At 41.3% G+C, this 24,740-nt stretch overlaps 1 protein-coding gene across 2 annotated transcripts in view; it reads left to right on the top strand.

Annotated features, from left to right (window-relative positions):
• The first annotated feature begins 7,361 nt into the window (after positions 1 to 7,361).
• The window catches only part of ttc7a (tetratricopeptide repeat domain 7A), a 120,402-nt gene continuing 103,023 nt past the window's right edge, over positions 7,362 to 24,740 (top strand). For both annotated transcript variants that reach the window (XM_041251392.1, XM_041251391.1), the window contains exons 1-9: positions 7,362 to 7,564; positions 10,819 to 10,982; positions 11,495 to 11,663; positions 15,993 to 16,123; positions 16,821 to 16,939; positions 18,392 to 18,470; positions 20,192 to 20,352; positions 21,322 to 21,385; positions 23,884 to 24,021. In XM_041251392.1, the coding sequence (XP_041107326.1) occupies positions 7,435 to 7,564; positions 10,819 to 10,982; positions 11,495 to 11,663; positions 15,993 to 16,123; positions 16,821 to 16,939; positions 18,392 to 18,470; positions 20,192 to 20,352; positions 21,322 to 21,385; positions 23,884 to 24,021 (1,155 nt within the window). In that variant the 5' untranslated portion in view covers positions 7,362 to 7,434. The remainder of the gene's footprint in view (positions 7,565 to 10,818; positions 10,983 to 11,494; positions 11,664 to 15,992; positions 16,124 to 16,820; positions 16,940 to 18,391; positions 18,471 to 20,191; positions 20,353 to 21,321; positions 21,386 to 23,883; positions 24,022 to 24,740) is intronic.

The raw sequence follows: 24,740 nt of genomic DNA, 5'->3' as shown, positions 1-24,740 counted from the left end.
GAATATGGTATTTCCCCAAAATAATCAAAAGAAGAATCACAAATGTAATCTTCTGTTTCATGTCATCAAAAAGAAAACAAAATGTCAACACCATCAAATCTCACGTTTACCATAAATAATGCTGTGTATCGTTAAAAAAACACCTTGTATAAACACATTGATCAAACAGATGAAGCAGTTTCTCTTCAGTATTACAAATACACTATTATAATCTATGTCCATTTTAACCCTAGCCTAAACATTTTTTTTGTTGGGTAGATCCTAGGAACAATATTATAAGATACTTCTTTAACCTTATTGATGAGACAATATCTATTAAGGTTCTTTCCAACCTTCTTCCAATCTAGATAACCAAACACTGAGCTCCAATAAGAACTTGCAGTAGGAATTGCAGCACCACTACATAGAGCTGACACATGCTTATTGTCACTTTGATGAAGCACTATTTGAATTGTAGCACCATTGCATCGAGCTGTCATGTGCTTATTGTTACATTGATGATGCACTATTTGAATTGTAGCACCACTACATAGAGCTGGCAAATGCTTATTGTCACATTGATGATGCACTATTTGAATTGTAGCACCATTACATCGAGCTGTCATGTGCTTATTGTCACATTGATGAAGCACTATTTGAATTGTAGCACCATTGCATCGAGCTGTCATGTGCTTATTGTCACATTGATGATGCACTATTTGCACTATTTGAATTGTAGCACCATTGCATCGAGCTGTCATGTGCTTATTGTTACATTGATGATGCACTATTTGAATTGTAGCACCATTGCATCGAGCTGTCATGTGCTTATTGTCACATTGATGATGCACTATTTGAATTGTAGCACCATTGCATCGAGCTGTCATGTGCTTATTGTCACATTGATGATGCACTATTTGAATTGTAGCACCATTGCATCGAGCTGTCATGTGCTTATTGTCACACTGATGATGCACTATTTGAATTGTAGCACCACTGCATCGAGCTGTCATGTGCTTATTGTCACACTGATGATGCACTATTTGAATTGTAGCACCATTGCATCGAGCTGTCATGTGCTTATTGTCACACTGATGATGCACTATTTGAATTGTAGCACCATTGCATCGAGCTGTCATGTGCTTATTGTCACACTGATGATGCACTATTTGAATTGTAGCACCACTACATTGAGCTTGTGTGTGTTTATTGACACATTGATGATGCAGTTTGTGTACATCACCTACAAATAAGTTGTTTGAAAGTTTCAAAAAGCCTGTTTTAAAAATAAGTTTCTCTAGGAGATGCATCAGAGACTACAACGAACTCCTCTACAGTAAGAGGGATTTTGAAAGTTTTCTGAAATGTAACAGTCGTCCATCATCATTAAGTAATTGACTCACTAACAAAATTATTTTACGTACCATCTTTGGAAAAAACAAAGATCTAGTTTTATATCTTATATTCTTGTTTTTCTAAATAATGTAATCGTGTGGGGGAAATTATATTTGTACACCAACATCCAATTGAGCAGTGCCTGCTTATGAAAGTTAACAAGAGAAATAGGAAGTTTATTCACATCAAAATTACATTTTGGTAAAAAATCAATACCACTGACCTTTTGAAAGACATTGCTTGGAAAAATGTTACAGATACGTTTCTTATTTTTAATATTTTTTTTTTTTTATCCAATTTACCTTAAAAATAATGTTTGAAGTGTTAAAGTCTAGAACATTGAGACCTTTTTTTAAATAATGAGGTTTATTTCTCCAGATGAGATTCAATACAATATTGTCTCTTGACAACCACAAATTACATTTTCTCTTAGTTTTCTGTATAATGGGATGGAAGTTTCATCTACTTCTTTCTTTTTGGCTTTTGCAAATACTGATTCCAAGATATGTAATTACATCCTTTTCTGGGATATATAACATATTCTTTTAATTCACAATTTTTTTATGCAAATAATTCACACGTTTAATATTTAAAGTTATTCTCTCAACAGCCTTTGCATCTTCCCATTTGTCCTTCAAAAAGCTGGTGGTGTCATCTGCCAGCCGACATCTCTTCAGTTCTTTACCAAACATATTTATACCTTGGAGTGTATCTATATTATATATAGGGCTAATGTTTGTGTGGCTAATAGAAAGAGGAAAGCAGAGACTATTGGAACCATTGCCGCCATTATACAGGGCCCTGATTACCTTTTGAAAATATAAAGCAAAATCAAAAAATTATAGTTTCGAAAATAAATTGCTGTTCAACTGTGTCAAATGCTTTGTAACATTTGGAATGCCCAATCACTTTTCTTTTCACAGTGGCAATTCCCCACATGGCTCAGGAAACCCGAAGATTCAGTGGGAGTCCTCCAATCTCATGACCAAGACAGCTTCCTTTTTCACCCAGGAACCCAAGAGCAGATGTCAGTAAGCTATTGGACTCTGGAGGACAAAGACCCACCCTGCAGGTGTCCGCTCTGAGCTCACTGGGTGCCTGGCCGGCAGGGTTTTGTGTAGAGCGATGAAGAGAAACAGTCCCTACTGGTTTTACCTCCCTAACCATCGGTTGCGCCTGGGTGAATGCAAAGCTCCCTTGGGAGTCCCCAGCAAAGACTGGCCTACTTCGCACAGCCAGGACCTGAAGCTACGCTGTATCACTCGCCCCGTGCACCACGCGGCTGCGCTTCTACCAGGTGAGCCACTCGGGGTCCCCTAGGGAGCTGTTACAGATTTCTTCAGTAACACATTTGATAGGTGCCAACGCAGGACTGCGGTGTGCATAAGCACGTATTTCAGCAATATTTCCCTCTCCTTTATCCTTTATTGTGTTCGCTGAGCTTGTCATTTGTTTACTTTTTCGCTTACCTGACTTCAGTGTTGTTGTATCCATCTGTGCGAAAGGGACCACTGGTCAAGTTGGGCCTTTCCATAGAAAGTTATTTTTCTCCTTATTTCAAATTTCTTCTTATGGTAGATATGCAAATTCGTTAATTCTTCTTTATTATGACAAGAAGAAGAAGAAGAAATTACTTTGAGAAGAAGAAATGGGGGCAGACTTTGTGTTTGCTCTAAAACTGACCATTAACAGTTTTTTATTGTATAGTGTACACAAACCAACAACAAAGGTAATGAGAGACTGCACACATGCACAGTCCATTAATGAACATAGAGGTGGTGAGGAATAAAGGAACCAATACATCACTGTAACAAATGGAGTTTGTAATTATTTCCTTGGTTATGTAGTGACATTGTTTACCTCAAACATTTTTTTTTATATATATATATATATATATATAGTATATATATATATATATATATATATATATATATATATATATATATATATATACAGTGCCTATAGAAAGTCTGCCCCCCTTGAACTTTTTTCACATTTTGTTGTGTCAGTGCCTCAGAGTTTCATGCATTTAAATGAGAATTTTTTCCACTTATCTACACACCATATATACACACCATATTTTTATTGAGAAAAAAATTATATATTAAAAATACAAAACTGAAAGATCATAATTGGATAAGTCTCCAGCCCCCTGAGTTAATACTTGATGGAAGCACCTTTGGCAGCAATTACAGCTATGAGTCTATTGGGATAGGTCTCTTCCAACTTTGCTCAACTAGATTTGGCAATATTTGACTATTCTTCTTTATAAAACTGTTCAGGTTCTGTCAATTGTCTTGGGGAGCGTTGATGGACAGCAATCTTCAAGTCATGCCATAAATGTTCTGTTGGATTTAGGTCAGGGCTCTGACTGGGCCACTCAAGGACATTTACCTTTTTGTTCCTTAGCCACTCCAGTGTAGCTTTGGCTGTGTGCTTTGGGTCATTGTCATGCTGAAAGGTGAAATTCCGTCCCAGTTGCAGCTTTCTTGCAGAGGGCAGCAGGTTTTCCTCAAGGACTTCTCTGTATTTTGCTCCATTCATTTTCCCTTCTATCCTGACAAGTGCCCCAGTCCCTGCCGATAAGAAACATCCCCATAACATGGCGTTGCCACCACCATGCTTCACAGTAGGGATGGTGTTCTTTGGGTGATGGGCTATGTTGGGTTTGCACCAAACATAACGCTTTGTATTTAGGCTAAGAAGTTCCATTTTAGTTTCGTCAGACCACAAAACTTTTTGCCATATGGCTACAGAATCTCCTGAATGTTTTTTTTGCATACTTCAAACGTGATTCAAGGTGGGCTTTCTTGAGTAATGGCTTCCTTCTTGCTACCCTACCATACAGGCCAAATTTGTGGAGTGCTTGGGATATTGTTGTCATATGCACACTTTGACCAGTCTTGGCCATAAAAGCCTGTAGCTCTTGTAAAGTTGCCATTGGCCTCTTGGTAGCCCCTCTGATCAGTCTCCTTCTTGCTCGGTCATCCAGTTTGGTGGGACGGCCTGATCTAGGCAGGGTCTTGGTGGTGCCATACACCTTCCACTTCTTAATAATCATCTTGACTGTGCTCCAAGGGATATTCAAGGCTTTTGTTATTTTTTTTACCCATCCCGATTTGTGCCTTTCAACAACTTTGTCCTGGAATTCTTCTGAAAGTGATTGGTGCTCATGGTTGAGTCTTTGCTTTGAAATGCACTACCCAGCAGAGAGAACCTACAGGGACTGCTGAATTTATCCTGAAATTACGTGAATCACTACAATTTAACTCAGGTGGAAGCCACTTAACTTGGTATGTGATTTTGAAGGCGGTTGGTTACAACTGAGCTAATTTAGGATTGCTATTACAAGGGGGGTGGACATTTATCGAACCAAGCTATTTCAGTTTTTATTTTTAATTCATTTTGTACAAATTTCTAGAATATTTTTTTCACTTAGAAGTTGTGGGGTAGGATGTGCAGATAAATGAAGAAAAAAATGATTTTAGTGCATTTTAATTCCATCAAAACGTTAAATCAAAACGTTTTTTGTTTTTTTTCTTGACTGTGGTAATTTAGTTTGGGCTTTATGTAAAGCTAAACAGGAAGCAATATAAATTTATTGCTCTGTACGTTCTCAGGACATGCTTGTATTAGGAGTTTTATTAAAAACATGGAGTTTAGGAATTGAGAGTAAATGTTTGAACATTTCTTTAAAGATTGAAAGTGCTGGGTGGCCCTGATAAAGTACCGCTCTGAGTTTAGAAGCTTCTCAGCTGTGTAAACACTCCTTGTGTGTCTGAGTACCTCAATAAACAGCAGTTCAGAGCGAGCGGGTTGCTCTAGCTAAAGATGCAAGTGTGTTTTAATACCTGTATTGCACACAATAGCTCTCATTTTCATAACCCTGTGCTGAAATGCCAGGGGTTAGATGCTGTGAGTGTTTTCTCTTTCACGTTTATAAAAATCTCTCATGGCAACCAGTGTAGTTGTAGATTTCCTTTCTAAAACGAGATGAGATGTTTCAGTCAGGTAGGTCACCACCAAGCCCTGTGCAGTAAAACCTGTCTAATCCAACATCTGTTAGGACCAAAACATTATGATGGATTACACAGAGTGCTGGATTATAGGATGACTGGATTACAGAGGTGCTGTAAAATATAATACTGTACCCCAAAACAGTATAATTGACCAACTATTTGAATACTTAAAAAAAAAAACTCCATTGCAGTACATACAGTTAAAGAACTGTTCAGGTCTACCCAGTAATTAAATTTTAACATTTTTTTTTTCATTACGTGAAAAAGGATTTTACTATAGATGTACCATCCGCGCATAACATACTTTATTATAAACTTCGAAAGACAAACACACACGACTCTGTGCCAGACTGCGCAGTCAGATTTGCATTGATTTTTAAGAAAAGATTCCAGAATTGATTGGTTCTGCATTGTTGAGGGGATCACACCATACATGTCAATGGAAATTTGGGTCGGGACCCACAAATCATGCCATATTATACAGAATGCTGGTTTATAGAGGGGCTGGATTAGACAAAATTTACTGTAGATACTATCCCGCCCCCACCCCCCCAATTTCCTCTTACCAATGTCTAATTTATCTCTTACCCCAAAGTTCCTCCATTCACCATCAGATGGACCCAAAGTACTCCAAAATGTCAATTTACTGTATTCCTATCTTGACCCCATAGTGGCATTGAACAACCTGCTGAACTGTTGCCTTGTTCTTCCAAGCATTGCTGTGATATTAGATTTTACCTCAAAAGGGTAAACATGGAAACACAAATAAAAATAACCAGCACCAGTTCTGCAGACGCGCCTTCATCCTGACCTAATCACCTCCTGACATTCATTCCTGGGCCCCTGTTAAGTGAGATACAACAGCTGATTATGACGAATTGTGTGGTGGCTTTAGGTTATGGATTTAATTCACTAAAGGTTAACCTGAAACCACCAAATGCACCAATTTGTCAGGGATGGCAATAAGTCTCCTGTTGTATAGCAGTTTGATCCATGCCTGAATAATGAAAGACACTTGCACTTGTTACTTGTACACTGTGGCTCATAGTAAAACCTGGAAAGGGTTAAACTGCAATGCAACAGGAGGCCTACTGCCATCCCTGTTTGTTTCTCAAGAGGCAAACTGTCAGTTCAGCCTATAATTGACAGGCACTGATTTTATTATTTTCATTGAAGAAATCACCCCCCCCCCCCCTTCCAGAAGATTTTAAAAAATGAGAAAATATTGTAAAAGATGTACTGACACGTCATCTGAAAAGATCAGACTGTACCCATGTAATCACTTCAGAGCTGGCATGCCCTGGACTTGGGTGTTTTTGATTACTGTAGCTGGAGGTTTCAGAGAAACATTAATCTGTAGTTTCTGAGAAACAGAAGACTGAAGGGAACTCATAAGGCTTTCATACAGGTGCACTGTAGCAGTGCACTGCATCTGATCCCAGCAATGACTAGCACTTGGTGTATCCTAGTCTGAGCTGCTGGGTTTTAACTGGTTGTGCTGGTTGAGGAGCTGGTTCAACTGGTCCAAAACAATGTCCTTAAGATTCCCATTGCTGCTCTCCAGTTCTAACTGCTGTCTACAGTCCTCATATATTAATTTGACAGATCTTCTAGAAAGAAAATCACAGACCAATAGAGAAATTTTTAAAATGGCCCAGTGTTGTTTGTAGCGGTATATGTAACAGCCATTTTTGGTCTGCTGTGGTTACTGTTAGAATAAGCAGTAATCAGTAACAATTGAAAACATTCCTAATGTATTCTCAATTTTAAAGTTTAGTAAAATTAGGCCTACCCTATAATTGACACGAAAGCTATTTTTAATTCTACTGTGGCGCGGACTCTACGCTATATGATATTACTTTTTTTTTTTTAAATATCCGAATATGATAAAGTATTCTTCCAGCATGCAATGTCTGCCGCACACATGCTCAGTGTAAAAGTTAACTTGTTGACTAGTTGTCACTCACTCAGTCAGCAGCAGCAGCAGCAGCAGCCAGTGACTTCCTTGTTTAAAAATTACACGTATTGTACTCAGAGCACCATGGCAGCGCGAATCTCCTTCTCCCAGTATCGACTGGAGGCTGAAATTGAAAGATGCCGGGTCGAGTGCCAGTGGGAGAGGATCCCAGAGCTGGTCCAGCAGGCGAACCTCGCCGGAATACACGAGCACGGTGAGTTCATTTGTGCTCGGCATACTTACATTTCTTCAATGAAAACTTTGTAATAGTACAGTCGTTACAGTGCACATCTACAGTTTTGTTTCTCGTTCTGTGCGCTGAACTTTGTACTGCAATGCTTTTTACCCCTTGACTGGTCCTTTTATGCAAATAGAAATCACATGTAAACTTTTGACTTGTTCAACAAGGTTTACCTGGCTTGTTGTGCAAAGGGAACCCAAGTGTTTGTCAAAAGCAACGCGATTAATTAACGCATCAAGTGCAGTATATCAAACAGTAGCCGATCTGTCAGATACGCTTGGCTACTTACTACTTGTGGTACCACAAATGCTAGTAAAAAAGTAAAACCACGTTTTTAAGAATTTAACACATTCGATGCACACGATTTACAAGTTCTGGTTTTGCTGTTTGATAATATATTTGCACACAAAACTGCGTTTTACCTAAGCAGCACTATAGTGTAAAATAGCCTATACAAATACTAAAATGTCTTTAAAACCTGTTGCTTGTAGATTTTTTATTAATTATTAAAACGTTTATATAGTACGGATCAAGTTTTATCTTTGCCTGTAATCAAGCGTTCACCAGGTGTTTACAATGCTTTCTTTACTTACTAAAAGCTGCTATGCTTTACCGTGGCACACCGCAGTAAACCTTATGAGTGTCAATGCTGTCAACGTACATTTGAGCTTTTTGCATTATTTTACATACTGTAACATACAGCTGTATATTATCAACCCGGGGTGCGCCTTCATTGTATGGTGCAAGATGCAGCAGGACTGAACTCGTCAATGGGAATATTTGTCATAACAAGAATAAATATATCTCAGGGATATATATATATATATATATATATATATATATATATATATATATATATATATATATATATATATATATATATAAAGGATATTTTAGGTATTTAAAAAGGTAGAATAATTGATTATAAATCAATTATCAGGACGTTTCGGACTATAAGGCCTTCATCGGCTGAATAGAAAAAAACAGTACTTTAAGAAGTTGATAAAAAAAACAAAAAACAAACAAGTAGACTTTTAAACAATATTCCAGAATGTTGATGGTGTTAATGATCTCAGAATAGAATGTTCATTCATTCTTTTTTGGGTCATAGGATAAGTAAGAACAAGCGGAATACGACTGTTGGTATTCTGTGTTTTGGTATTGTACAAAGCATCTTTTTTGTTTATTGTCGATACACTTAACTCAGCTTCTCTAAGCATAGTGTCTGGAAATCCACAGTTTTTGAAAATCGCACACATGTCATTTGTTTTATTTAAAAATAAAAAAAATCACTATCATCACTGCAAATGCGTCCCAGTCTTCGTAACTGAGAGTATGGAATGGAGTTGCGACGAGCTTTGCGATGGAGGAGCCCTATCTTAGATATGAATGACAGTCTGTTTCTTTGCAGAAAATTGTAGTACTGATGGTACAATTAGAAAGCGTGATGGTAATGTCTGAGAATGAAATGTGTTTAGAAATGTTCCGTGTATATTTTAGAGCTGGATGAGACTGGTCAGTAAAATGTATGAAATGATTTAAATCTTCAGCAGTGTTGACTGAGATGGCAAATATGTCGTCAATGTATCGAAGATATAAAACTGGTGTATGCTTCTTGTACTGTTGAAAAACTTTATTTTCAATCCATCCCATAAAAAGAGGAGGGCATAGGAGGGCCCCATTTTTGCTCCCATATTGACACCTCTAACTTGTTTATAAAAATCTCCATTAAAGAAGAAACAATTCAAAGAAAGAACGAGTTTTGCTAGTTGCAGGTTCTTTTACTGTCCGTTTATCAAGGAAGTATTTTAGTGCTTGTAAACCGTCACTGCTGGGGATAACTGTGTAGAGGCTTTTGACATCCATTGAGAAGAGTGTTATATTTTTACTGTTACCATTTAAAGAAAAATGATGTATTATTTGCAAAAAATGGTTAGAGTCTTTAACATATGAAGGTAGAGATTCCACAGTGGGTCTAAAGACATCATCAAGAAACTGAGGGGCAGGAACATGCTGATACAATAGGACGGCCTGGGTTGTTAGGCTTATGAATTTTAGGAAGTAAATAAAAAGATTAGACATAGAGTTTTGTAATAAGTTATTCTGGATGGCAGAATTGATAGTAGATTTGACTGTAGTTTGTAACAGTTGGGTAAGATCATTTGGGACTTTCGTGTAAAAGTTAGTGTCAGAAAGTTGTTTAGATGCTTCTTCTATATAAAGATCATTTTTTCCAAACTACTACAGCTCCTCCTTTGTCAGCAGGTTTTATTATGATGTCATTATGTTTCTGTATATTCTGTAAGGTGTGCTATTCATCTGTTAAGTTTAAATGAGGCTGGTGTCCAAGTAGTGCTTTTGTTTTTATTGCTGGAAAATATCTATGGAATCAGAAGCTGTGTTAGAGGACTGTGAAGCACTTCATTCATTTGTGTCTGCATGAAAATGGGCAGTAAACAAACGCATGCAGCGAAAGAAAAGCTGTGTGTCATTGATGACTGCAAATATGTCAGTGGATTTCTTTGTAGGTACAAATGTGAGCCCTTTAGATTAAACAGAGTGTTCAGCGGAAGGGAGGGCCACATTTTCCAGGATTGTAACAGCAGTTTTATGTGGTCTTTGCAGTATTATATTTTGATAATTAATGGTAATCTGTAATGTCTAATATTCTTCCTTGAGCTTAATCAATTTTTTTGGTTTATTTATTTTTATGCAATCATAGATGTCTGCATTTAAATTGTGAATAAGGCGAGAAGCTTGGTAGTATAAATCATTATTATTTAACATACTATATATATATATATATATATATAGAAAGAGATTCAGAAATAGCAAACAGCTCATTGTTAAAATAGTGAGTTTTCAGTTTATCATTTACTTCCTTCTTTATTGTCTATCTATCTATCTATCTATCTATCTATCTATCTATCTATCTATCTATCTATCTATCTATATCTATCTACCTATCTATCTACCTGTCTGTCTATCACAAGCTATCTATGTCTTTAAAGTTATGAAAAATCTACAGGAAAGGATACAGGATTTGAGGAAGTTGTTATACTAAAGCAATGGTCACTTTAAAAAAAGTAATGGAAAATGAAACTTTAAATAGAAAAGCAAGTCTAAATAAGTAGCGTGAGTGTTTCCTGCAATGCTGTTGGTTTGTATTGGCTCTCACTGCAGAGCTGACTTGCCCTTGTTGCTGCTTCGTGGCTGCTGTCTTTCAGATGACTTCGGGATCCTGCTGTTGGCTGAGTCCCTGCTGGAGGAGTGTCTCCTGGAGAACGCAGCCCAGCTCAGAGACTGCACTCCGTTAATGGAAGAGAAGCTGCCCAAGCTGCGCCAAGCCAAGGCACACCTGAGCACCATTCTGAACAGAGGCAAGCTGCAAGTGAGTAGGGGGTCCTGGCAGCCAATGGGGACTGGCTATTCGCTGGTACCTTCTCTCCCTGCTTCACCAGCTGGGAGACTGAGCATACCTGGGTTAGGGACGAGGAGGGGCGGGGATATGTACACAGTACACACATACACACATACTCATCGGCCCTTGCTGACAGCATTCAGGTTTTAACAGATATACACTGATATAACATGCCCAAAACAAAGACAAAACAAGACATTGTCTAGTGAACACTGAAAAACACCAGAGACGACCGCTCACTTTGTGTTCACTTCCCTCCACTCAATAACAGTGGTGTAGAAGCATAGCAAAGAGTGCTAAAGCATGGCAAAGCAGAGGTAAGCATTGGAAAGTATTGTAAAGTCCCGGCCTGTATAGTATTATTATTACTATTATTTATTTAGATCAGCTTACAGGTGTCACAGTGCAGGGTTACAATGCAAGATCAGTATTTAAATACAGTGTAGTTTACAGTACATGCTGTGATTTCTTTGCTTCCTCAGCCGAAGTACCTGAACGAAGCCATGCTGGTTCTGGCTAAGCTGCACTATGTCGAGGGCTCCCCGAGAGATGCGCTCAGCATGTACGCCCGAGTGGGACTGGAGAGCTTTGCCATGGAGAACCAGCAGCTCTACCAGAGCAGACTGCTGGCCGAAGCTCTGCTCATTAAAGGTAGGCTTGCTGCTCGCTGCCTGCTCCAAAGTGCAACCATTCATGGAAAAAACCAATAGCACTCAATGAACATTCTAGCAGTATTGGGAAATAGTGATGGGAAAAAGAGCACACAGCTCAAATCAAACAGATGAATTCAGAGAATTACTTTCCTTAAATCAAGCTGAGGCGCTAAGAAGGCCACACTTTGGTTAATCGCAGGAGCCAGCATCATTGCCGTTGTGTGTGCTGATGCGCCAGGGAAGCTGCAACTAGGCTGATCTCTAGAGCCAGCATTACACTTCAGCCATCAACAGCAGGCCAATAGGAAATCCACATTACCTGGAGGAATTGCGCTGAAGGCTCATATATTACAGCAAAGCTACGTCTTTGTTTGTCCCTATCTCTATTTTCTCATTTTAACTTGGAGGAAAGCTGAGTCCAGTATTAGCATGAAGTACATAACAGCTACTATCATGTAATAAAATAATCTTAACTCAAACTCTGTATCTGCTTAGTAACGTAGTGTAATTTGGAACAGTGTGATATTCCCAGTCATTCTGCCATTGGATTTGAATAAATAAGCCATACCTGTTAAAACATGCAATGATTGTATATATATAGTAGTACGAAGTGAAAGCATAGAGAAAAATAACAAGTTTGTGAAAAAAAAGGTTCTTGTATTATTGCCGTATCGATTTCAGTGAATTCCAAATGACATCCGTTAAAAAGAAAAGGTGGTCAACACTGGGAAACGAGGCCCCCGTCTCACTGGGCAAATCTCCTGGTAAAATAAATAAATACAAATGCACTAAATATCTGAAGAGATTTAGTTGCACTAAAATAAATGTTTTCTGTGTTATAATGAGAACCTGAGCTGTCACTGTGGCATGTATAATCAAAGGTTAACTCCCCATGCATCCCTACACTGCGTCAAACAGGAATAACACCAACTCTGATAAACAGTGCATGCAGGGCAATACAAGCTAGACAGGAGATAAAGTGGAGAATAAGGGCAGCAGTAGATTCATAAGCTGAAGAGGGTGTCCAGTCTGAAGAGCAAAGAGATGGTTCTGCAGTACTGTCTTGGCTGCAGTTGCTGGATCAGGTGCTGCCAGGATATCTGGAGACTGGGGAATGTGGCTTGCAAGAGCTTCAGTGGAAATGTCTTGGAATCTTGCATCATTGTTGAGAATGACACACACACATGCTAGCTAACTGTACTCGCTTAGTGAAGCACGCAAGAGCATATGAAACCAAATTCAGGCAGAGGAAGAGATTGCAGGCTTTCAGACTAGGCCTGTTTGATTTGCATTCTGCCCTTATAAGGCCTGTAGGCTAAAGCAAACTCAAAGCACTGCCAAGAAAAGCCTACAGTTTTTTTTTTTTTTTCATGAGCCTGGTACAAGTTTCCACAGCCTGAAGAGATAACATTTCCTAATCTGCACCGATGAGGGATTCTTTCCAAGCCACCGCCCAGCGTGCCTCTGCTGAGCAGTGACTCCCTGAACAAACAACACAGCAGAAGGTCAGCCGCAGCCTTACAGCACTTCCTGCAAATGAGCTACCCGGAGGAAGTAATAGCAAACTGACTCAGAAAGTGGCTGGGCTTCGAGCTGGTTTGAGACTCTGGGCCATGGGCAGAGGCTAAGGCGTGGGCCCCTCCAGAATTAATGTTTTTCTGTACTCTGTAGCTATGACCTAACTTAGCCTAGTGGCCCCCCTGTGGCGTGTATCCCTGGGCAATGGCCCTGGTTGCCAGCCCCTAAAACCGGCTCTGGCAGGGTCCCTATTTTATCCTATCGGAGATGCACATGAGTATACATCTAGAAAAGCTCCTGCTAGATTGTGGTGCAATTTACTAAGGGAATTCTGGAATATTGTAAATTGTAGTCAAGTCGAGACATTTACAATTGGAGCTGTCCGCCCTTTTTGACATTGAAAAGTAAAGCTTCTATTGCAAGATCAGACCAGTCTGGTAATTGATGGGTGCAAGCACCAGGTGGTCCAACATTTCACACACGAGTGCCTATATCACTGATTACTGAGCGGAAATTGAAATCCTCACACCCACAGATTTTCATGCAGGTAGGTATATAAAGGATATCAATGACATTTGCACACTCTGTAGGTTTATTTGTTAGGGTTTCATTCCTGCAGTGTGGGCAGTTCCAGTTCGGGGACATGGTGGACAGATTTCCTGGGGGTGGTCAAGGCTGGAAGGTCATAGTTCAAACCTCCAAACCTGGCAGTCAAAGCAGGGACTGTGAGACGGCTGTGATATCTGGGGTGTGTCATAAATTCAGCTGGCCAGTAATAACAACTCATTGCAATGCCTCTCCACACTCTTCAAAACAACTAAGCTAAACAGTTCAGCTGACCAATAATACCACTGCAATCATTGCGAAATACTGCACAATAAGATCAACTAAGCTAAACAGTTCAGCTGGCCAGTAATACCTCTGCAATCATTGCGAAATACTGCACAATAAGATCAACTAAGCTAAACAGTTCAGCTGACCAGTAATACCACTGCAATCATTGCGAAATACTGCACAATAAGATCAACTAAGCTAAACAGTTCAGCTGGCCAGTAATACCTCTGCAATCATTGCGAAATACTGCACAATAAGATCAACTAAGCTACACTGTTGTTTTAATTGAGCTCCTTGGTATGTGTAAGAATGCAGGCTGCCACAGCATTTGGGCTGAGCTGCCATCATGCAGACTCACAGGTGCTTCCTCTTAATAAGAGGCTGTGGCTGAAGGTAGAAACCACAAAGGCATGTGGGTTAAAGGCTGTAAAGGAGAGGAGGAGGCAGTGTGCAGACAAGCAGCATTCAAGCGATTCAGAGAGTTAGCGCTCAGTGCTTTTGTATGCTTTTATTGGTTGGGCGACGCAAAATAAATAAAAATAAAAACATCTTGCAGTCTCATGCTTTCAGGACTTGAACAGCTGAATAAACAAACTGCTCCACCCAGACTAGCCTCTCTTACATCACACACTCTGAGCTCTCCTTTTTACCCATGGTGTCGTCCTGAATCTGAAGGTGCCGCCACTAAAATATTAATTTTCTTAAACAAGAATTATTGTATGAATTCACATCAATTTTTTTAGAGAGTTATCTTGGTGGTTCACTGTCACTACAGAAGCTGCTTCATTGAATGCCATTCCGGGAAGTCATCTTTATCAGCACTGTTAGCCTCCTTAAAGAAGTAGTTAGTAATAGAAGTTCCTAATGCTCGTTTCATTGCGTCAAGAGAACTAGTGACTGAAGCAGACAGTTTTGTGGGAGATGCTTGCCTATTATGTGCGTTCTGTTTTGGCTACACCACTACTTCTTGCACCCCTGCCCCTCATGTTTCTTTCCAGTTTCATTTCCTTCAAATAAAGTTAATAGCCAATTAGCACCACCCGCTGGACACCTATATTAAATCAGCCATACATGTGTTCCCTGGATGTATGCAGAAATCCAAGTAAAAATCCTAAACACTTTGGCATTCTGCTGAACATTGAAATCAAAACGTTGGAAGTTTTTCACTTACCCTCAGACTTATTCATTAGCATGTTACAGGGAGACAGCTAGGTAGTGCTGCTGGCATCGCGGCGGTGTAGGGTGACCGCTGACTGCTTGCACTGTGCATGGGCTGGCTGACCGTTGGTTTTATTTTGTCTGACAATAATGTACCAAAAGTTGTTGAGAGGAAAACGAAGGTAAAGACATCTCTTCTTAATTTTACAAAGCTTTTGGTTAAATAAGGTGTATCAGCTGATTACATTTTTACTGGGAAAACAACAGCATAGAGTCAGAAAGTATAGGTACCATATGACTCCATGTATATCAGGACAGTGGGACAGTTCAGGCTTTTCACTCAGAGCTCAGTGTATTCTGGTAAGTGTAATCCTGCTGTGAAAAGTACCTGACAAGTAAAACATACCAGAATGCATTGCGATGTGAGTTGAGAAGCCTGAACTGTCCCAATCTGTTCTAGTGTACATGGAGTCATATGGTAACCCTATCAGAAAGGCAAGTCCCCCTCGAGCCAACGAGATGTCTCTAATCCAGGGGTGACGAAGCTGGCCCTGAACCAATTTACCCTCCCTCCGGACCCAGTAGTAGTTCAGTATATCTGTTTAACCTGGAGTGGAATGGTCCTCCAGGACCATGACTGGACACCCCTGCTCTAATCTAACCCCTTATGTCAGTGACCTGTGTAATAATGTCAAGGTCAAAGTGTTTCTCAAACTAGAAAAGTATCATAGACAAAAAAGTTCTATAAAGGTGTTAGTTGAATATTATGCTGGAAACACCATACCATTTTGAAGTGAAGCCCTCTCTACTCCCCCAGGCCTGTCTATGGAGCGCCAGCATGTATCTGCCGCCTCCCAGGCGCGCCTGTCAGAGAGGCAGGAGGAGGCCCTGTCCTGCTTTGAGAAGGCCTGCGACATCACTCTGCTGTACCTGCAGGAGCTGGACAAGGTGAGGAGAGGGGGTGTCATGATTCATAGCCACGCCTCCTTTACATGACATAGTGCAGTGTGATACAGGACCAAAAGTGCTAAGCAGCTCTACTTGGAGTTCAAACGGCTCTTGAATGAAGAGATTGTGTGTTTTATCTTAAAAAATAAAACAACTATTTCCCATGTAAGGGTTTTTTGCTGATCTTTAATTATGCAATGTCAGGTTCTCATTCTGTAAATTCAGCACATTGCATGCCTTTGACTGAAGCACAGGGTTAAAACTTGATGGCATTCTTCTGATAATATTGTAAAGAAAATTGTACACAACTGTACACAATAAAGACGTCATATTTACTGTATGTGGGATATTATTATTATTATTATTATTATTATTATTATTATTATTAATAATAATAATAATAATAATAATAATAATAATAATAATAATAATAATAATATATGTAATGATAATAACCCTTATAAAAGTTTACCACAGTACATATGCATGGTCATTTTGCAGTTTAACCCAGATTTTCCCATGGTTATACTATGCATTTACCATAGTTTACCATGGTTTGCCATGTTTTTTAATACGGTTTCCCTTTTCCACATGGCTTTATCGTGGATTTTTGCTTCTTCATTTGCTCTGTGGTATTGTGGAAAACTTTCAGGGAACCCTAATCACCCATTCTACCCTGTTGGTTTGTTGTTGCCAGTCAGTAAACAGTCCCCACTCCAAGGGTGTGAAGAGCAGTGGCACAACGTCAGAGTTCAGTCCCGGTTTCTTCCTAGAGGTGGCGCTGCAGAACGCTTACGTCACGCACCTCAAGAAGGGGTAAGACAGACCCTGCACTCCCACTGCAGACCCTCATGAACCAGGGTCCTGACTCCTGTAGTGAAAGACAGACCCTGCACTCCCACTGCAGTCCCTCATGAACCAGGGTCCTGACTCCTGTAGTGTAAGACAGACCCTGCACTCCCACTGCAGACCCTCATGAACCAGGGTCCTGACTCCTGTAGTGTAAGACAGACCCTGCACTCCCACTGCAGACCCTCATGAACCAGGGTCCTGACTCCTGTAGTGTAAGACAGACCCTGCACTCCCACTGCAGACCCTCATGAACCAGGGTCCTGACTCCTGTAGTGTAAGACAGACCCTGCACTCCCAATGCAGACCCTCATGAACCAGGGTCCTGACTCCTATAGTGAAAGACAGACCCTGCACTCCCAATGCAGACCCTCATGAACCAGGGTCCTGACTCCTGTAGTGTAAGACAGACCCTGCACTCCCACTGCAGACCCTCATGAACCAGGGTCCTGACTCCTGTAGTGTAAGACAGACCCTGCACTCCCACTGCAGTCCCTCATGAACCAGGGTCCTGACTCCTGTAGTGTAAGACAGACCCTGCACTCCCACTGCAGACCCTCATGAACCATGGGTCCTGACTCCTGTGAGACAGACCCTGCACTCCCAAGCAGACCCTCATGAACCCTGACACAGACCCTGCACTCCCACTGCAGTCCCTCATGAACCAGGGTCGTGACTCCTGTAGTGTAAGACAGACCCTGCACTCCCAATGCAGACCCTCATGAACCAGGGTCCTGACTCCTGTAGTGTAAGACAGACCCTGCACTCCCACTGCAGACCCTCATGAACCAGGGTCCTGACTCCTGTAGTGTAAGACAGACCCTGCACTCCCACTGCAGACCCTCATGAACCAGGGTCCTGACTCCTGTAGTGTAAGACAGACCCTGCACTCCCACTGCAGACCCTCATGAACCAGGGTCCTGACTCCTGTAGTGTAAGACAGATCCTGCACTCCCACTGCAGACCCTTATGAACCAGGGTCCTGACTCCTGTAGTGTAAGACAGATCCTGCACTCCCACTGCAGTCCCTCATGAACCAGGGTCCTGACTCATGTAGTGTAAGACAGGGTTATCACTATGAACTATGAACACTTTTCAAAATGATGTGGAAAGTTGGTCAGTATGTTGAAGATTTGTGTATATTACCACTAGATGGCACACTAATCTCACAAATATATGAGACTACACTGTTCAGGGGCTCTGGACTCCTCAGTGTTTGTGAATTCCTTAGTGTGTGTCTGTATCTGTTTAAATGGGCATTGGGATTTACTTATAAATCATACATCAGTTACATCTGGGTTAGCCAGCACGACAAAACAAAGCAACTGTGCGATTTAAAATAATAAAAAGAACAACAGCATCAGTTTGAAGTTTGAACAAAGCAAAAGGCACATTTAAAACTATTTCTTAATTCCATAGCAACCTGGTCCGAGGGCAGAGGAGGCTGAGGAAAGTCCTGAGAGCTGTGGAGTCAAAGGGCACGCTGAACTTCAAAAAGGTGAGAGGTGTTCGGAAGCGTGCCTGAAAAATCCTATGCAATAAGAATAACTTACAATAATTGAAAACCAGCTTTCATTTTGGGGGTGTGCTGCATTAAAACAGAAGCAAACCACCGGCACAAAGAATTCCAGTTTCTCTGGGCCTTTGTCCAGATCGGTGCTAAATCGGACTTGCGCCTGATGCGATGTAATATCACATATGCAGTTTTGAAAGAAACACATATTTAAAAAACAACATGTACTGTTGTATTATAAAATGCTAACAGGTAATCTAGTAGTTCTAATTAAGTTCTGTTTGCAGTGTTGCATTTCCTTGGTCATTTCATCGAGTGGAATTATCTCCTTGCACTCCTGCTTTGACCGGCTCAGCTGAATTAACCAAGGAAGTTAAGTCAGACAGCAACAGGCTATCTGATTGGAAAGCATTTTTACATTTCTAGTGTGGCATTAGCTACTTCTAGCATCGCCCGATGTCTTATTGTCCACAAGTTATTGCCCAGTGATTTGGTGAGGAAGAGTAACAGTATCTTTAACACACTCACTACACTCACCCCCTTGTTGGTATTATGTAGTTTTTAGTCTGTGGAAGGATTTTGGAAATCATATCTTAATATCCCCTTATGTAATGAAGACAGTGACAGCTTGGCTCTTGGATTTGATATGATGATCTGTATCTCTGCTAGCAGAATTCAATGGCTTTGCTGCAGGTCCGTTGCACTTTGTGCACAGTACAGCTTAATGTGCAAACACAGATCAGTGCTCCACACACCCGCTGACACACACACTGCATCCCATTAGCACCTCATCCAAGTGTGATAAAGAAATCAAATTAAAAGTTGAGAGCTGGTTCCTCAACTGCATGTCGCAATGCAGCGCCTACCAGGATCCGGTATCCTAGCAACGCAGCCTCAGTTTGAGCAGCTTGTGGTTATGCAAGTCTCCTGTTTGACTGCTGCAGGATCAGTGTCTCGCAAACTTAGTTTGTACTGTGCTGCTTTCAAAGAGTGGAGAAAGTTTCTACACTGAGGACATCGGCTGGCCCTCCCTCCCCCCTGGCCTGCAAGGGTCAGCTGTTTTAAAAAGGGCATCGGACCTCATTGATCTCTTTAACAGTTCTGGATCAGTGTGATCGTTTAAAAGGAGGCTGCAAGTAGGTCTAGCTGGTGCAGGGTCACGCTCAATTCTAATTCCAATTCCAATTCCTTCAAAGGAATTCCACTGCAATCATGAGATCAGTATACTGTGTATTTCAGCATATAAAACCAGCTTGTTCTAATCCCACTTGTATGGCACTACAGCATTATGAGACTCACTAAACTTAAACCAGTCCTTTCAAACAGAAAATATCTAATACAGTTTAAAATATATATCTATGGCTTAATATGCCTTTGTGTAGTACAAACATAACTCCAGTCTGGTCTCATTTAAAGACTAATGTAAGGAATAGTCTACATAACTGAGGGACTGTAAATGGGGCTGAACAGTGTTGTTAATAACTGGCTGTAGTTTGGGCTACAAATGAGTGCCTTCAGCCTGCAGGGGGTGTGAGCACGCCTTTCTTGTCCAGTCTATGACGAGATAGTTATGTGATGAACCATTGAATTGCCTGCAGTGAAGAAACAACATTCCCGGCATACGTGAGTGCTGTGCTTTGTCATCTTTCCTGTTGTCACTGCCTGCCTACGCCTCACCAGCGCCGCCCCCTGTGTTTGAGTTGCAGACTGCAGCGAGGCAGCTGGTGGAGTTGCTGCTGCACACGATCAGCGAGGACTGCTACTGGAGCCCTTCCGCCGAGCCCCCCCCAGAGCTGCAGGCGAAGGAGCCGCCGACCCCCGTCAGCTACACCCTGGACCGTGAGCCGGAGCAGTATAGTGGAGACAAGTACGGAGCAGTAGAGTGGAAACAAGTAGAGCTGCAGCAGGCTATACTGGAGACTTACAACAGCACAGTGTGTCCCGTACAGGCCTGCTAAACAGTGTGCTTCACATACAGGACGGGGGGATTCACAAGCAAAGCACCAGAAAAACATTATTACAAAACATAGCACACCTTCTTAGGGAACACAGTCCCGCGGTAATAATTATTACAGGGTAATAGATAATGCGTGGAGGGTTATTTCTTAAAAAATTTAAAGTTGACTAAACTTTGTTTACTTAATTTATCTCAATAGTATGAGCAGCATTAAAGAGAGACCTACAATAAAGTAATTCCAAACTATTGCTATACATTAAAAGAGAGGCCCGTGGCAGTTTAGTTGATGGTTTGAATTCAGTTGATGGTTTGCAGTTTTCCCCCCAGCTTTTCCCATAGTTATACTATGCATTTACCATAGTGTACCCGGGTTTGCCATGTTTATTACTATGCTTTACCATACCTCACTAATCTTTGCAATGCTTTCCCATGCTTTCACTGTATTACACTTTGCTGTGCTTTTACTGTACTAAGGGATAGTTTAGGGACAGTATAGGGAAAGTGGCTTAACTTCATGTTTGTGATGGTATGCAGTTAAAATGGCAACCGTATTACTGTCTCCTGTAGAATGAGAGTTTAACAGAAATACAGACATTTAAGCAGACCAGAACGTTTTCTTCTGCTCCCTAGGAAAAGAAGCAAGCTACTATAACCCTACTACTACTAGTACTGCTAAGAATAATAATAATAGTAATAATAAATCTTGTGTGTGCTCAGCCAGTTCTTCAGCTCATGAAACCGTACCTGCGTTGGTGGAGGGATGAGAGAGGAAGGTATTATGTTGCAGATGAAATATGTATAAAATATCTCTTGTTACGGGTGCTGGAAAGACAAGACTCCTGGCACGAGAGTGACCTCATTTTCTCTTTTCTATGCCAGTCTGTTTTGCCCGCAAGATAACATAGAAGAGGCCCTGCTGCTCCTGCTGATCAGCGAGTCAATGGTAAGACCATTCAATATTCCACACATTACTCTGAATAATATACCACCCTGGGTGCTGAGTGCCTTTGTAGTTATTTAGTTAGGCAGCGGGATGAAGTCTGTGGTGCTTACAGAGATGAGCAGATATGAACTGATAATCCCTTGTGATCGATTGACTGGTACTTTCTAATTTGGGCAGCACAGTGCCACCAGGTGGCTGTTTATTGTAATGGTTTTCCTGCACCTGCTATAGTACCTGGCACCAAGGAGGAAGGATGAGTATTTATAGATTTTTCTGCTTGTCTTGAAATCATTTGAGTGAAAAGAAAGACCTGTGCACTGAACACATTAGGAGCTTACCTCCTGTAACTGAGAGCACTGGGGAGCCTTCTTCTAAAGGGAACAAAAGAAAAGACGCTGTCAGGAAAGTCCCAGGGGACAGGCTGGAAGCTGTGTCCTCCACCAGGGATTTGCTACATGTAAAGCTGTAAAACACATGAAGTATGATTCTGTTTTTGGATATCTTATTATAGAATAAGTGGTACAGTAAGTGTAGTTTCCCTAAACTAAAACACAATGTTAAATGTATTATAGCGATTCTGATCCAGCAGGTGGAGATACTGAGTAAAGTCCCCTGTCATTTCTATGGACTGTAGCGACAGAAAAGCAGTGTATCATGCTAATGAATCAGAATCACAAGGATAATAATCTGCAAGCAGGGTTAAGTGAGCACATGTGTGCTAGGGGGTTAGGATCTAAACCAGGGGTGGACAAAGTTGGCCTTTCAACTCCTGTTCTTTGTTCCAACACTGTTCTAAATTGAACCAATTAAACCTGAATCCAGACCCTAAAGCAGTTAATTATATCATTGTACCTGTTAACCATGGAGTGGGCTGCGATGGGGCACCCCTGATCTAAATGGAAGTGGATCCAAATCGCATGAGTCTTGCAGGTAGGATCCCCCTGGTGGTTAGCAGCTAGATTGCAGAGACTCACACACATTGATTCTCGTAACTTTGGTACATCCCTATTTTAATTACCTTAACAGTGCCATTATTTACATCCTGGCTAAGCCTTGTCCCAGTCACTGACAGTTTAACCCGGGCACTGTGGGACGGAGAGGCTGTGAGTTGGTTCCTGTCCTGGCTGCTTTGTTCCAACTGTATTAGCGTGTGATAAGAAGTGCGACAGGAACCACAGTGGATTGACTAATAGGACAGCTAAGTGTTGCCACCTATGGCAGACCTCTGTATCGTCCCATGTTAAACCCGGGGTGCTACAGATTCCACATGTCTGCTAGCAGCAAGAACACTATCCAGAGACAGAGAAGGAACACCAGGGTTCAGTGCCTCATTTTATCTTCAGCGAGGGAATAGTCTAAGCGGATGTCGTGTGGGCTCCTCTCTCACTCTCATTTAATTATTTACTAAGACTTGTATTTTACATTTCCACTCCTGAGTCGGCCTGACCAAAATCAATCTGCATTGATCTGGAATTGCAGTAAATAAAAGTGAGATTTAATTTTCCACACAACAGAGCTTGCACTAGGACTGGAGCACGGCATGGTAATGTCATACATTTCTCCTAGTGTCTGTGAGAGTAATGCCATGAGTGAGTGCTGGTGGAATACCAAACAGACCAGTACTGTCTGAGTCCACTCTGTCAGGCAGTTACATTGAGGCTCTGCACCACTTATTTATTTCTGTAATGTAGATACGGAACAGGGTGTAACCCCAAGAACGCCATGGCCATTAACCTCACCACACAAACGTCATGAAATTAAAATGGGACACAGAGCAAATGCAGACTGGACTGCACTGATAAAGCCTCCTGTGATCCAGTGATCAGAGCACCTGGGCCGGGGGGGCGGGGGGGAGGCGGTGGTTAGGATAGAGCTAGTGCCACCCTAGATTGAAATACAAATCTATGACAAATCATTAATAAAGTGAAGTTAAACACAAAAATCAAAGTATAATAATCTTTATTTCAGGGTCATTTCTAAGGTTGTATATTTTTACAAATTAGTAGCAATAATACCCCCCATTAGCAACCAACCCCCTTTGTAGGGTCCCATTTTATGTGACATTTTCTAAGCTGCACATTTCAATAATGTGCCCCCTCCAAAACTACTTGGTGCCCCCCGTACTGCACACTGTGCCGACCGGGCATGCACAGCACTGGGAGCTGCAGTGTAATCAGCCTGCTGGATTATACTGAAATGTTACAAGAGTAGCATCCCTGCTGTACCTGTTGTGCAGGCCTGTCATAATATTAGCCATTCTCAATAGCCTGCAGAATTGAGTGGTGTTCCACAGCTCGCTATACTGTCCTGCATTGACTCACAAGTTCTGTTTCAAAATATAACTGGCACTTAGAGAAATGAAGCAGTAATGTCGGAGGCAGCAATCATGATCTTCTACTTGTAGAGCAACAGTTAAGTGTCTTGAGCCGCAGGCTAAGACAAGGTTAGTTATATACAGGTAATGAATGACCTCTGCATTAATGAGTGGCTGTCTACAGGCAAACAGAGATGCAGTCATCAGCCGAGCCCCTGACCAGCTGGAGGACCGGGCGGTCAGTCTGGAAGACACCTCTCAGGTCTATAACCTGCTGAGCATAGCCATGGCCAGGAGGGGGCAGTATGGAATGCTGTCTGAGGTAAGACTGCTCCCAGTTGCTTGTAGGAGTTTTGGTCTCATGAGGGACATTTAATGATTAGAACATAAGAACATAAGAAAATGTACGATTGAGAGGAGGCCATTCGGCCCATCTAAGCTCGTCCATTTCCTAGTAGTTTAAAAGTTGTTATACTGTAAAAATGCATATAGTTGCTGTCTCCCTGCACTGGGTCAATCAATTATCAATCCTTTATTTAAACATGTAGTGCAGTTTAGAACAAATTTACGTTTACAATGGTGACTAGCTGGGTTAGCAAAAAAGGAACCTATGAACATGTATTGGGAATCTCATCTCGACCCTTTCCACTCCTTTAAATAACCTGCAGCATCAAACCCCAGCATTATCGGAAACTGCTTTTATGACTCAGCCTAGATTCGATGGGATGGGGTCCAGATAGGTCTCCATTAATAAGCTGCATTGCCGCTGATGGAAGTGCCAGTGGGCTCCATGCTTATTATGGTGCAGATCCATTTACAGAGTTAAAAACTAAAGGAAAGGTCAGTAGATCCCAGACAGAAAGTTACAGCTGTGCTCAAAGTGATGCTCCTAGGGGGTAACTGTCGCTTTGCTATCTGGGATCTATCTGTGGTTTCCGTAGCAAATAATCAGATGGCAGTCTGCTTCAGTATGCTGAGGCGCGGTACTTACCTGTGTTTCTCGTTGCATAGTTCCCCCCAGGATCAGTCTGACACTGCCTG

The sequence above is a fragment of the Polyodon spathula genome, chromosome 5 (genome assembly GCF_017654505.1).
Source record: "Polyodon spathula isolate WHYD16114869_AA chromosome 5, ASM1765450v1, whole genome shotgun sequence".
Taxonomy (NCBI): Eukaryota; Metazoa; Chordata; class Actinopteri; order Acipenseriformes; family Polyodontidae; genus Polyodon; species Polyodon spathula.
This window is presented reverse-complemented; position numbering and strand designations above follow the sequence as displayed.